This window comes from Malus sylvestris, chromosome 16 (genome assembly GCF_916048215.2).
Source record: "Malus sylvestris chromosome 16, drMalSylv7.2, whole genome shotgun sequence".
Lineage (NCBI taxonomy): Eukaryota > Viridiplantae > Streptophyta > Magnoliopsida > Rosales > Rosaceae > Malus > Malus sylvestris.
The window spans coordinates 7865986-7878436 of record NC_062275.1 but is presented as its reverse complement, the minus strand read 5'-3'; the positions used below and the strand labels follow the sequence as shown (position 1 = coordinate 7878436).

The window sequence follows — 12451 nt, the reverse complement described above, 5'->3', positions numbered from 1 at the left end:
ACAAATTATTTTAACAGTTTTGGGTATAAAAAAAAACTAGAAAAATGAAGCAGTAAAAATGAGCTTATTCTCACAGTACAACAAAAACAGTTTTTTATTAAAACATAACAATATCAAACCAGACCTGTCATTTGGGAAATGTAGTCCCATTCTTAATTATTTTTTATGGTTAACTTAATAGAGTAGGTGGTGTATTGTATGCTTAATTAGCACATTTGTTTTTGGGATGATCGTCTGCGAAGAATCGTTTGTTTATAAAATCCAATCACTTTGTTTTTTTGTATGAACAACCGAATCAAATCTGTTTGATCATATTTACTATACGTATGGAAATTATTGGAACTTAACTAAATGGATAAGTAAAAATAATATTGTCACACGCAGTCAGTCACAGTCACAGACTCACAGAGTCTTCTGTTGCGGTTTCATTGGTCAAAATACACAGCAAGAGGTAGCTTCAGCAAACAACAAATGAAGCAGGCAAAGGCAGTACTTGCTGATAAGGAAAGGATCTTCAACTCAATGTCTGGTTTATGTTTGACCCAAGAAGAAAAAATCTCGTAGCCCCCTTAAATTGTCGGTTTGTCCAACGTACTACTATGCGTCATTCCAACAGAAGTAGTGTTTGCATTGCCAAAATTACGTGGCGGATATGAGTTCCGAGAATGGTTAAAGTAATGTGCTCGCTCGTGAAATAATGTTTAGCAAAAATTCGTGACTCGAATTATAATGAATTAAGGGTAATCAAACATATGCGTTGACCACTTTTAAAAGAATCTCCTTTGCATTTCTCTTGATCAAATTAATGAACGAAATTAATCACTTCGTATATTTGAACCCTTTTAGATCAACTCCAATGGTGGGCTAAAAGCCAAATTATTCCCCAAAATTTTCCCCCAAACCCACTCCAACCCAAGGGGAAATTTTGGGCTAAATGCTAAATGCTCAACCAAGGTCAGATTCCCCTCGAAATTTAGCCAAGAAATCGGAATTTAAAATTTTCAATATTTATCGGAATTTAATTTTTTTTATATTAAAATGTTCATAAAATTATTTTACGATAGTCTACATATTTATTTTTTTAATTTAATTTAACAAAAAAAAACAGCCTAAGTTCATTCTTTAATAATCTTGGGCTAAAATTTTAGACTAGAGCAGTTGGAGCAGAAAAGCTATTTCTCGGTTAAAAACTAAATTTTCCGGACTAAAATATTTGGTTTTTAGCCCAACCATTGGAGATGGTTTTAAGAGTAAGTACGGAGGGAGCAAATTGAATTGGTAATTGGTGAAAAGTAAAAGTAAAATTTAATTATTATTTAGTGGAATTTGCACAATGATATCTCACTAGCAATCATCAAAACATGCTTAGAAGCTAACAAAACAGAGAGAGAGAGAGCGTCCGTCCTGTCTTGGGTGGAAATTGAAATAATAATTGTATTTTTTTATGGGAATAATGATGTATTTATCATATGAATCATTTTACTTTGTTTGAAATGAACAATTAATATACTTATCCACTAATTTATTGGCTATTAAAATGGTAGGATTCTTTATGAAGTTTTGAGAAAAAAATACAATATTTTACTAATTGAACACACGGAGTACTTACAAATTAAATTTAAGTTGTCGCAATAATTATGATAATTCAAGACAATAACTAGAATTCAAAAATTTCGTTGAAAGCCGAGCTCACTAACAACCACAACATTACATACAAGGATGTAAAATCTCTTGTCAAGTCATGACTCAAAGCATCTCTAACGGGAGATGCAAAAATGCAATTGGATATACATTGTATATTTCTTTTCAGAAAGTAAATGAAATTTCAAATTTCATTTTTCGCATTAGAATAATACTCCTATTTATTTATTTTTCTAAAATCTAAAATGAGATGTGTTTATACCATATTTAGGGCCTCGTATTTAGACCTCGTATAAATACTCGAGTGACTTAAATGTGATTATGTAATAAAGGAATGGGCAAATATGTAATTAGGGAAGGAGCCCTTATTCTATAAAAGGGCATCCTCACCCTCACGCCTCCTCACATCCCCTAAGCTCTCTCCCCCTCTTCAACAGAGAAATATAATACAATCAGTGTGGACGTAGCCCAAACCTTGGGGTGAACCACGATAACTCTTGTGTCATTTACATTTTATGCAGATTCACGATCGGATTTACGTTGTACCAAGACCATCCGGTTTTGTGCATCAACATTTAGCGCCGTCTGTGGGAATCGACACAAAAAACTATGTCGGTTCTCTTTCATTTTTTCACCTCCGTCGTGGATCTGCAAAATCTGCAAAAAAAATCCAACAACCCAGAGCTTTCCCAGAAATCTAGACACCCGCAGAAACCAATTTCTCTCTCTCTGTGACAACTGACCCGTGAGGCCACTCCTATTAAACATCTCTGAACTCTGTCTGATTCCCAATACGAAAAGCTACAATATAAATAGCACGCAGAGAGAAATAACAGAGATAACGAGAGACTTCTGCAGGTCATAAAGTTTCATTTTTTATCGAAGAAAAGAGAAAAACGAGAGGAATTATAAGCATTCATATTGGGCAGGCTGGAATTCAGGTGGGCAATTCATGCTGGGAGCTCTACTGCCTCAAGCATGGAATTCAACCTGATGGGCAGTTGCCCAGAAACTGAGGGTTCCATATCAGGCGAGGAGGCTCTTCTCTATGTCCGCGTCGCCATGGAGATCCAGCCACCTCTCCCCTCCAGGCCACCCACTGCAAATCCACCATCTCCTCCTCTCCAGCTTCAGAGGCCTGGGCTGCGCCGCCTCCGCCTCGCAGCAAGTCTCTGTGCTGGAGGAGATTCCCCCATTAGGCTTCAGAGGGAATCCACATCAGGAATTACAACAGCTCGCGCCCTGAGACTTCACCACCACTGACCACCTCTCTCTCTCTATCCAACGCTCTCGCCTCTCGGAATGGCTACCATAAGCCTTGGGTTATTTCTGGTGCTGGTTTTTGCGATTGCGATCTGCCATACTGTTGCTTCTGTCTTCCAACCGATCTCCGACTCTCACCGATCTGCGGCTTCGGAGCTGTTCGCACCTGCCGATGGATCGTACGGGTCAGAAACCCTGGCTTTGAAGAGGCTCCCCACAGGTTATTCAATTCTTCCCATGGTGTACTCCTCCCTCTAAAACGACTAGATGCGACATCCCCGCTCCCTAGCTAGATCATTGAGTCCCTCAAGGCCATAAAGTTCATCGACGCAAAACACTAAGGCGCAGTCGAGCTTGTTGCGAGGAGAGAAAGTGCCATAGCCCAGGTTCTTAGAACCGTTTCCAACAAGCTCTACAGCCTTTCATTCACTGTCGGTGATGCAAGAAACGGCTACCATGGATCAATGATGGTTGAAGCATTTGCTGGCAAGGAAACGCTCAAAGTTCCCTTCACATTCAAAGGAAAAGACGGGTTCAAGATGGCCAGTTTCAGGTTCAAAGCGGTTTCAATCAGGACCAGAATCACGTTCTTCAGCTCTTTTTACCACACCAAGGACTATGGAGCTCTTTGTGGCCCTATCTGACAACAGATTGGTTTGGAGATTTACAAGAGGTTGGCATACTCAATCAGCCTCCAGTTCATTATCACCAACTCCTCATTTGAGTCCGCTCTCTCTGCAACCAAATCAAACTGTCGGTGGTGAGATCGGACTGCGATGAAAAATGCCCAACAGGAGCACATAGGGGACAACAGAAAAGCAAAAAGAAAGAGGAAAAAGATAAGTGAGAATGGATGGGCACGACCAAAGCAAGTGGGGGAAAAAGAGAAGTGAGAATGGATGGGCACGACCAAAGCAAGTGGGTTTGCAAGCAAAAAATACCTTACAAAACAAGGTGGACAAAGAATGAGCGGGGAGATCAAGAAAAGCATAAAAAAAAAAAACAAAAGCAGAAAAGGAAAAGGGAAAAGAAGAAAAACAAAAGATCTTATTATTATGATTCCTTATGTCTGCCAAATAAAGAGACAGAGAGAGTGCAATAGAAAAACACTGCAAAAGCAAGGAATAAACACCCCACCAGAATGATGTAATTTGTTATCTTTCGAAGACATCTGTATAAACCCCATCAGAGGGTAAAAAAAAAAAAAGAAAAAAAAAACGGCAAAACCCAAAATAAATGGGTTGGAATGTTGTGTAGAGGGCGAATGCCCATAAGCCCAAAATAGCTCCAACCAGGCGATCAACAGTACGCCCAGTACTCCACAATTATTCGACAACTTGCCGATATTACCATTAATAAGGTGAACAAAAGTACGTCCAGTACTCCAACATTATTCAGGCAACTTGGCGCTATTACCACCAACCAGGTGATGAAATGTACAACTCGTACTCTAATATCATTTGGCAACTAGTCATTCATGCCACCAACCCGGTGATGAAATGTACAACTCGTACTCTAATATCATTTGGCAACTAGCCATTCATGCCACCAACCCGGTGATGAAATGTACAGCTCGTACTCTAATATCATTTGGCAACTAGCCATGTATGCCACCAACTCGGTGATGAAATGTACAACTCGTACTCTAATATCATTTGGCAATTAGCCATTCATGCCACCAACCAGGTGATGAAATGTACAACCCGTACTCTAATATCATTTGGCAACTAGCCATTCATGCCACCAATCTGGTGATGAAATGTACAACCCGTACTCTAATATCCTTTGGCACCTTGCCACTCATACCACCAACCAGGTGAAGAAGGAACTTATCTTCATGAGCATGAGCACTACTCATGTCAATCATACATAAACATTCATGAGCATCACTCATATCAATCATACATAAACATTTATGAGCATCACTCATGTCAACATTCATGAGCATCACTCATGACAACATCCATGAGCATCACTCATGATAACATCCATGAGCATCACTCATGTCAATCAACATAAACATTCATGAGCATCACTCATGTCAATCAGCTTCAAAAGCTTCATTTACAGAGCTCCAGCTTCAAAGTTTCACTTGCAAAGCTTCACCTACAAAGCTTCAGTGCAGGGTATACAAATACCACATCCGAACAACCGCCACTTCGGCCCATACATGGATTCAATTTGAAGTCTCTAGCCAACAGACTCTATTGACCGAAGACTTGGGGGACTACATTATGTACCATATATTGGGCCTCAACTGGGCCTCATAAAAAATACTTGGGGGACTTAACCCATTACTTATGTATTGAGGAGCGAGCCCTTATTCTATAAAAGGGACTCCCTCATTTTCATTAGAGAGCACCCATTATTCATGTACTGAGGAGCGAACCCTTATTTTATAAAAGGAACTCCCTCACCATCATTAAAGAGCAACGCCGTCAGCTGAGCAACCGTCTCGCCGCGAGCATCATTCCTAACCCATCATTCATGTACTGAGGAGCGAACCCTTATTTTATAAAAGGGACTCCCTCACCATCATTAAAGAGCAACGCCGCCAGCTGAGCAACTGTCTCGCCGCGAGCATCACTCCTAACCCATCATTTATGTACTGAGGAGCGAACCCTTATTTTATAAAAGGGACTCCCTCACCATCATTAGAGAGCAGCGCCGCCAGCTGAGCAACCGTCTCGCCGCGAACATCACTCCTAACCCATCATTTATGTATTAAAGAGCGAGCCCTTATTCTATAAAATGGATTCCCTCACCTTCAAACGCCGCAAGCCGAGCCAACCAAGGCAACATAAGCCACGAGCCGAGCAGCCTCACAGCGTGTGCTACTTCTAGTTGAGCGTCATTTCAGATTGAGCACTGCCTCATATCGAGCATCAGTTCAAGATAGCATCTACTTACTTCGGCCCACACATGGACTGAATTTCAAGTCTCCAGCCAAAAGACTCTCTTGACTGAAGACTTGGGGGACTACTGTTTATACCATATTTAGGGCCTCGTATTTAGACCTCGTATAAATACTCGAGGGACTTAAATGTGATTATGTAATAAAGGAATGGGCAAATATGTAATTAGGGAAGGAGCCCTTATTCTATAAAAGGGCATCCTCACCCTCACAAACCCTAAGCCTCCTCACATCCCCTAAGCTCTCTCTCCCTCTTCAACGGAGAAATATAATACAATCAGTGTGGACGTAGCCCAAACCTTAGGGTGAACCACGATAACTCTTGTGTCATTTACATTTTATGCAGATTCACGGTCGGATTTACGTTGTACCAAGACCATCCGGTTTTGTGCATCAACAAGATGTAAAAAGATGCTCAAAACCCAAAACAATAATTAACTTTACATACAAAGAAAAGAAAGCATACATTTTGTATTCGCCTTTTTCTTACTTGGATTCAGATTAGTGATGACATCGTGCAACATTAAAATATACATCTACCTACCACTTAATACTACGGTCTAGAAGTATTCATTTTCACCTGCAAGTGAGAAGTCTTAAGTTCAATTTTCACAAAAAACCAATTTAAATCCCATTATTGCTAACATATTATGAGACTAATCATATCCCCCTCCCCCTTAGGGCGCTTTTACTAATCCGTAATCAAATTGAGAGGAATTGAATTGATGAGGAATTAGATTAAGGAGGAATTGAAATGAGGTGGAATTAGAATCAGATTCCTGTTGAAGTTGTTTACTAAAACTGTCTGGAATCAGAGTATGAATGATGTTGAGTCCATATAAGTTGTTTATTAATTCACTTCAATCGGAATGAAAACTCGATTGATTACTATATTGCCCTTACACAAATAAATTATTTCCATACAAATTAATTAAATTAAATTCTTAATTAAATTTATATAATAAAATTCATCTATATAAAAATATATAAATAAGTTTTATTTATTTATTAAAATATGGCAAGAATGATGTTGAATCCATATAAATTGTTTACTAATTCACTTCAATTGGATTGAAAACTAGGTTGATTACTAAATTGCCCTTACATAAATAAATTATTTTCATACTAATTAATTGAATTAAATTTATATAATATAAAATTCATCTATATAAAAATATATAAATAGGTTTTATTTATTTATTAGAAGATGGCATAATGAGTGTCAAATGAAGGGCAATGTTGGGATAATAAGAAACAAGAAAGGGCATAATTGGTAAATAAACTCCATTCCGGATTCCTCAAGTCACAAGGAATTGAAATACTTACCTTATGTAGGGAGTCCAATTCCGCCAAAATTAGGAGTTGGATTCCTTAATGCGTGTGGACCCCACATATATTTCGATTCCCCAAGATTACGTAAACAAAGGTGTATCCCATAATCGGAATCCAATTGCGTGAATTGATTCCGATTACAAGTACTTAAACGTGCCATTAGTATAGATAATATCGTTTGTTAAAAAAAAATTTATAAATATATATATATACATACATCCACCCATAGGCAACAACTAAATATATATTCATAATTATTATACTTGCATGCTTTGGGCTTAAGGGATCAGATTGATTCGGCATGAAATGATAAACGTCGGTTGTTCAACATGTTCACGAGAATGGTGAGGGCCCAATCCCCGCAAATAAAATTTGTTCTCGTTGATGCGGGAGAAATTATAGAGTGATACCGTATCACCGGGTCAGGGTTTACTTGAATCCGAAACTTTAAGCATCAGTAACAGCAGATAAAATGAAAATGGAAGGAAATATATCACAAAGTTTCATCAATGGGCAGCTACTTCGACCATCTCCTGCTCCACAGCCCCTGCGACCACAGGGTAGTACGAGTAGTGAAGCTCCCCTACGTCATCTCCCGAAAGCTTCTTCCATCCATTTGCTCCCACATGATATACTGATTAATAAAAATAATTTCATAAAAAATACAAGTCATGTATGTGCAGAAAATAAAACCCGAGAGAGAGAGAGAGAGAGAGAGAGAGAGAGATTTTTACCACTCGCAACACCGCCGCTGGCTCCATCACGGAATGTTGCATGATATATTGCTCTTCTAGCCAACTCAGCAGCTTCTTCTACAGACATATCATATCGGTACCTAACATAAGCAACTTTAGTTAGTAGAATGACGGGTGCAGAAAAAACTGTACAGTAAGATGATGCTTGCATACAAATAAAACTCCGCTACACTGAGTAGCTAGAACTCAGTATACATAATGTAAGATAATGATTGTGATTCTTATGTGTAACCAAATCCTATGCATTGTTACTCTCGTGTTCAATCAATAAAGACAACTAGAGAAGACATTGCAGAAACAATGGTTCAACATTATTGCAACGATAGACGAAAAAAAACTAGAGGAGGGAAAGTACGCACCCATCATCCAGAACACCATAAGCATAAGGCGAGCCCGAACCAACAGAAAACCTCATTCCTTTCAAACGGCCTCCCTCACTGTCAACATAATACAGTCCAGGACCCTGCACTCAAACGAGGATACACATTACATGAGTATAAATGACATCAAAAATTAATGGGACAGGATTTGTATCTCATTTACCGTTTCGTCCCAGCCTGCGATCATGGTCCCAACTGAGAGACCCATACCACGATAAGAGTAAAGAATGTTTGCCAGCAGCTTTGATGCTCCTGTAACTGAAATCCTCCGCTTATTTGCCAACTCATGCAACCGACACTGAGCCATAACAAAAGATTGGTTGTTGGTAACCAATAACCATATACTAAGTCAAAATAAATAGCACAATTGTCATTGTGAACGTCAATATGGCACCACTCCTATAAAATTTCGTCAGGATAAAGATTCTTAAGCATATTTGTCATCCAAGTATACAGCACCAAAAAATTATAAATCCAGCCCTTCAATTTGAATCATAGCTGACAAGTCTAAAGTTTTTAAACTGCAAATTAACAAAATAGAATAGATGCACTACCTTAATCCCCAGATTCCTATGCCAAAACTGGCAGTCAGCAGCTCCTCCAGCCATTGTACCAAGCATGTAAGGATTGATTTCAATAATCTTCTTCACAGATTGTGATGCTGAAAAGATAAGAAACAAGATGGTAAATGTGAACCCATGTTCTGTATAGAACGAAAGTAACATCAGTATGCACATAGCAGATACTCTCTAGGACACCTAAACTATTATGATTAAGAATATGTCAATTCGATGAATAGTGCACTTAATGAAAATCACTCTAAAAAGTGAACAATGTAAACCGGTATGCAGACATAACTGACACGAGGCAGGAAACCTAAACTAATAGAATATGCCAATCCAAATAATACTTAATCAAAATCACTCTACAATGTGAACAATGTATACCAGTATGCAGCCATAACAGACGCTCTAGGACACCTAAACTAACACGATAAGGAAATGTGAATGCGGTGAACAGAGCACTTAATCAAAACAACGCTAAACTGTGAACAATGTACACCGGTATGTGGACGTAAGAGATACTCTCTAGCACTCCTAAACTAATAGAATATGCCAATATGCCAATACGATTAATGGAGCACTTAATCAAAATCATTCGGAAACGTAAAATAGATACATTTTCACAAAGACTAAATAGTTTAAAGCATCATTACAAATTACCCCTACAAACTTCATGGCATAAAGCATACAACTATCTCATATATGCAAGCAATAGGAAAAAAGTAACAAAACATCTTACAGATATATCCGCCCATGCTGGCCCGAGAATCAGCAGCAACCATGACTCCATCCTTGAAGATGAACGCAAGTGTGGTTGTCCCCTTAGCCGGCTTCACCATCTGAATAGCTTCCTTCTGAAATCCATCAAACTGAAACAGCAGCAAAAAAACATAAAACCATATATTCAGCCAAATTCTACCACACAGAGACTAAAAACTACGGAAAGAGAGAGTAAAATGAACATCTAAGTACCCCATAGCCATACTTAGATCCATCTCGTACTGCAAATTAACCACAAATTTAGATAGATAGACATGTGAGTACAAACATAACTTAACCACAGAGAGTAAGAAGAGGGCCTGAAAATCGAAGTATACAGCGTGAAAAAGAGGCAATAACTATGAACCAGGAAGTTCTAAAAATATATTCAGCAACTAATCAACTAATCAAATACAAAAACAGTATAACTTCGATCATTGAACAACAAAAAAACAATAACATCATCGAAAGAAAACGACGGCAGCAAGAAAATGTCCACCACCCACCCAGCACAGTCGTAGAGATCATCATATCGAGTAAATTACCCTTGTCATAAAATTTGGTGAGAAATCATAAATCAAAACCTCCACCAGAAATACCATAATCCACTTCACAAATCAAAAGATCAATTAATTAAATATCAGACACCCCAGTAAATCATAATTAACAAAACAGAAGAAATTTGAACACCCAGTTCATGAAATCAGAGCAAGAAAATAAAATTCCAGACAATCAGGAGAAAAACAGGAAACTAGACAACACCCACTTTGCAAATCTCTCATAAAAAACTCACATCATTCGTCGTCGGAACCTCGAACGACGGAGGAGCCGAAACGCCGTCAAGAAACCCACTGCTCTCGCCGAACAGAGGCGCGTGTGACTCAAGACCGCTAGTGTCAAGCCTCATAGCTCTTAAAATCCTCTGAGACGCACAACATTAGACGAAAAATTAAAATCGCACATAAACCCTAGAAATCGAAAAATGGTGCAATCTGTGTCAAATTTCGAACATTCGGTAATGAACATCGAAAAAAAATTGGGAGAAATTAGGGATTGTGAAAGTACCTTGAGAGGTTGATGATCGTGCAGACGAAGACCAAAGAGGAAGAAGGGATAGTGAGATCGAGCTAAAAAGATACTGGTAGGAATGCTGCCTATTTGTATTGGGTTTTGGTTTTCTTGTGCAGGAGGAAAAGAAAACTAACGATTTGGGGTCGATGATGGGCTTTAAGTTGGGCCGATAAAATAGGCCCATGTCGAATTATTCGTCTCGCGTGACCACCTCAATAAGATTCCTCTTTTTTTTTCTTTCTTCATTTTTTACAGCCACTTAAATTATAACATCTCCAATTTATTAAGACAAAAGAAAAACGTTGAACCTGTAACCTACCATTGCCCTTCACTTATCATATTTATTTTAAATTATAAAAAAAATCTGTAAACGGGTCGAATTCGAATTAGATTAGCCTTGACCTATATCTGGCTTCGTTTATAATTGAATTAACATATTCGATACTTATCTAAATTATCGAATTTGACTTATCAATCTAGATCCAGTTAGCATCAAATTCAGATAGCCTCGTTCATTTATTTTTTTTCTATCTTTAATTAAGAAATTCATATTAAATCATAAGAAAAAAGAATACAAGTGTATTTTTATTGCATGAAGAATTAATCTACCAGCACACAAGTATAAATACTTAAAAAGTTAAATAATATATTAAATTTGGTGAAGCCCGAAAACGTATTTTAGATTAAGTTCGTAACAAGTATTTTAGATCATATGCAACAATTGAAAATGAATCTGAATCGTTTGCTTGTATTAAATAATTTAGAACATTCTAGCCAACACCTTTGTGTCCTTCATGTTGGGCTTTAATTTGGAAAGAAAGTAGAGCCACGTGTTGGGCTTTAATTTGGGTCCAAACGGTAGGCCCAATTGGTTTTTATATAATTAAATTGGGCTTTTTCTAACAAAAAAAAAGGGGATTAAAATAGGATATATCAAGAAAAAAAATTTAAAAATTAAACTTTTTTGCTGGCTATGGGGTTCGAACCCATGCGCACTTATGTGCAGAAGATCTTAAGTCTTCCCCCTTAACCTCTCGGGCAAACCAGCAGATGGGAAGTTTTGTGCACTTTTAAATATATCATTGACTTATTTTTTATGATTTTTGTTTTTCTATATGCTTGTCTAGTAGTTTTCATGCATTGAACGTGGAGAGTACCAACACTTTGAAGATCACATGTAATCTATGACCCACCAATACAACCCCATAAATACAAGTTAGTTCCATATCTAATCGAATCTAATCTAATTGACACAACCAAATGATCAAAAGAAAAATGAACAATACTTAGGTCTTCGTCAATGATATATAGATGATATACAAAGTAATATTCTCTTGTTTGTAAGCCTTAAGAAGAGTCTTTTTACGTGTTTAGTAGATGAAAACTCGAGTTTTAAAAACGCGACAACATTTGTTAAATTATTGTTGGTTCATGTCATTGAATCGTAATATGAAATCCTAAACGATTAAAACCAAGTAAATATATTCTCCTAGAAGTACATAAAAGAAGATTTGGTGCATTTTATTTAGACCTCGATAAAATCTTGTAAGAGATTTCAACATAATCGAAGAGAAACGAGTGTCCCCCACTAATTACATATCAAAAGTATACTCTAATAGAGGGTCAACTATTACATCAGAAGGTTGTTCAACGCAGACTAAATCTTCCTCAACTATATATTGAATCAATTTTTGATGAAGTAGCTCGAAAGTGCAGCACGGAGAGAAACAATATTATCCAACTCCATGGACCAAATTAATTAATGTGAGTAGT

General features: G+C 37.7%; 1 protein-coding gene and 1 non-coding gene across 3 annotated transcripts; both read right to left on the bottom strand.

The window, feature by feature from the left end:
- Nucleotides 1-7492: 7492 nt before the first annotated feature.
- Nucleotides 7493-10815, bottom strand: LOC126608271 (proteasome subunit beta type-5-like). 2 transcript variants are annotated; one of them, XM_050276132.1, is made up of 8 exons: nucleotides 10673-10815; nucleotides 10401-10529; nucleotides 9588-9717; nucleotides 8840-8946; nucleotides 8449-8583; nucleotides 8265-8368; nucleotides 7885-7985; nucleotides 7493-7784 (listed from the first exon to the last, which is right to left on the bottom strand). In XM_050276132.1, the coding sequence occupies exons 2-8, from the start codon at nucleotides 10512-10514 to the stop codon at nucleotides 7657-7659; spliced, it is 819 nt and encodes a 272-aa protein (XP_050132089.1). In that variant the 5' UTR covers nucleotides 10515-10529; nucleotides 10673-10815; the 3' UTR covers nucleotides 7493-7656. The 2 variants fall into 2 exon arrangements, with proteins under 2 accessions (XP_050132089.1, XP_050132090.1); XM_050276133.1 differs by lacking the exon at nucleotides 10673-10815 and having other exon boundaries at nucleotides 10401-10552.
- An 828-nt stretch (nucleotides 10816-11643) lies between these two features.
- Nucleotides 11644-11726, bottom strand: TRNAL-UAA (transfer RNA leucine (anticodon UAA)). Its single transcript has one exon. It is a non-coding gene; the product is annotated as a tRNA-Leu (tRNA).
- Between the last annotated feature and the right edge of the window lie 725 nt (nucleotides 11727-12451).

What these genes read in the sequence shown, in the direction of transcription:
- LOC126608271 (XM_050276132.1), bottom strand. Translation starts at nt 10,514, where the DNA reads ATGAGGCTTGACACTAGCGGTCTTGAGTCACACGCGCCTCTGTTCGGC. An exon ending in CAGCATGGGCGGATATATCT is followed by an intron (nt 8,947 to 9,587) that starts GTAAGATGTTTT and finishes TTATCTTTTCAG; the next exon opens with CATCACAATCTGTGAAGAAG. An exon ending in TATGGTGTTCTGGATGATGG is followed by an intron (nt 7,986 to 8,264) that starts GTGCGTACTTTC and finishes TGCTTATGTTAG; the next exon opens with GTACCGATATGATATGTCTG.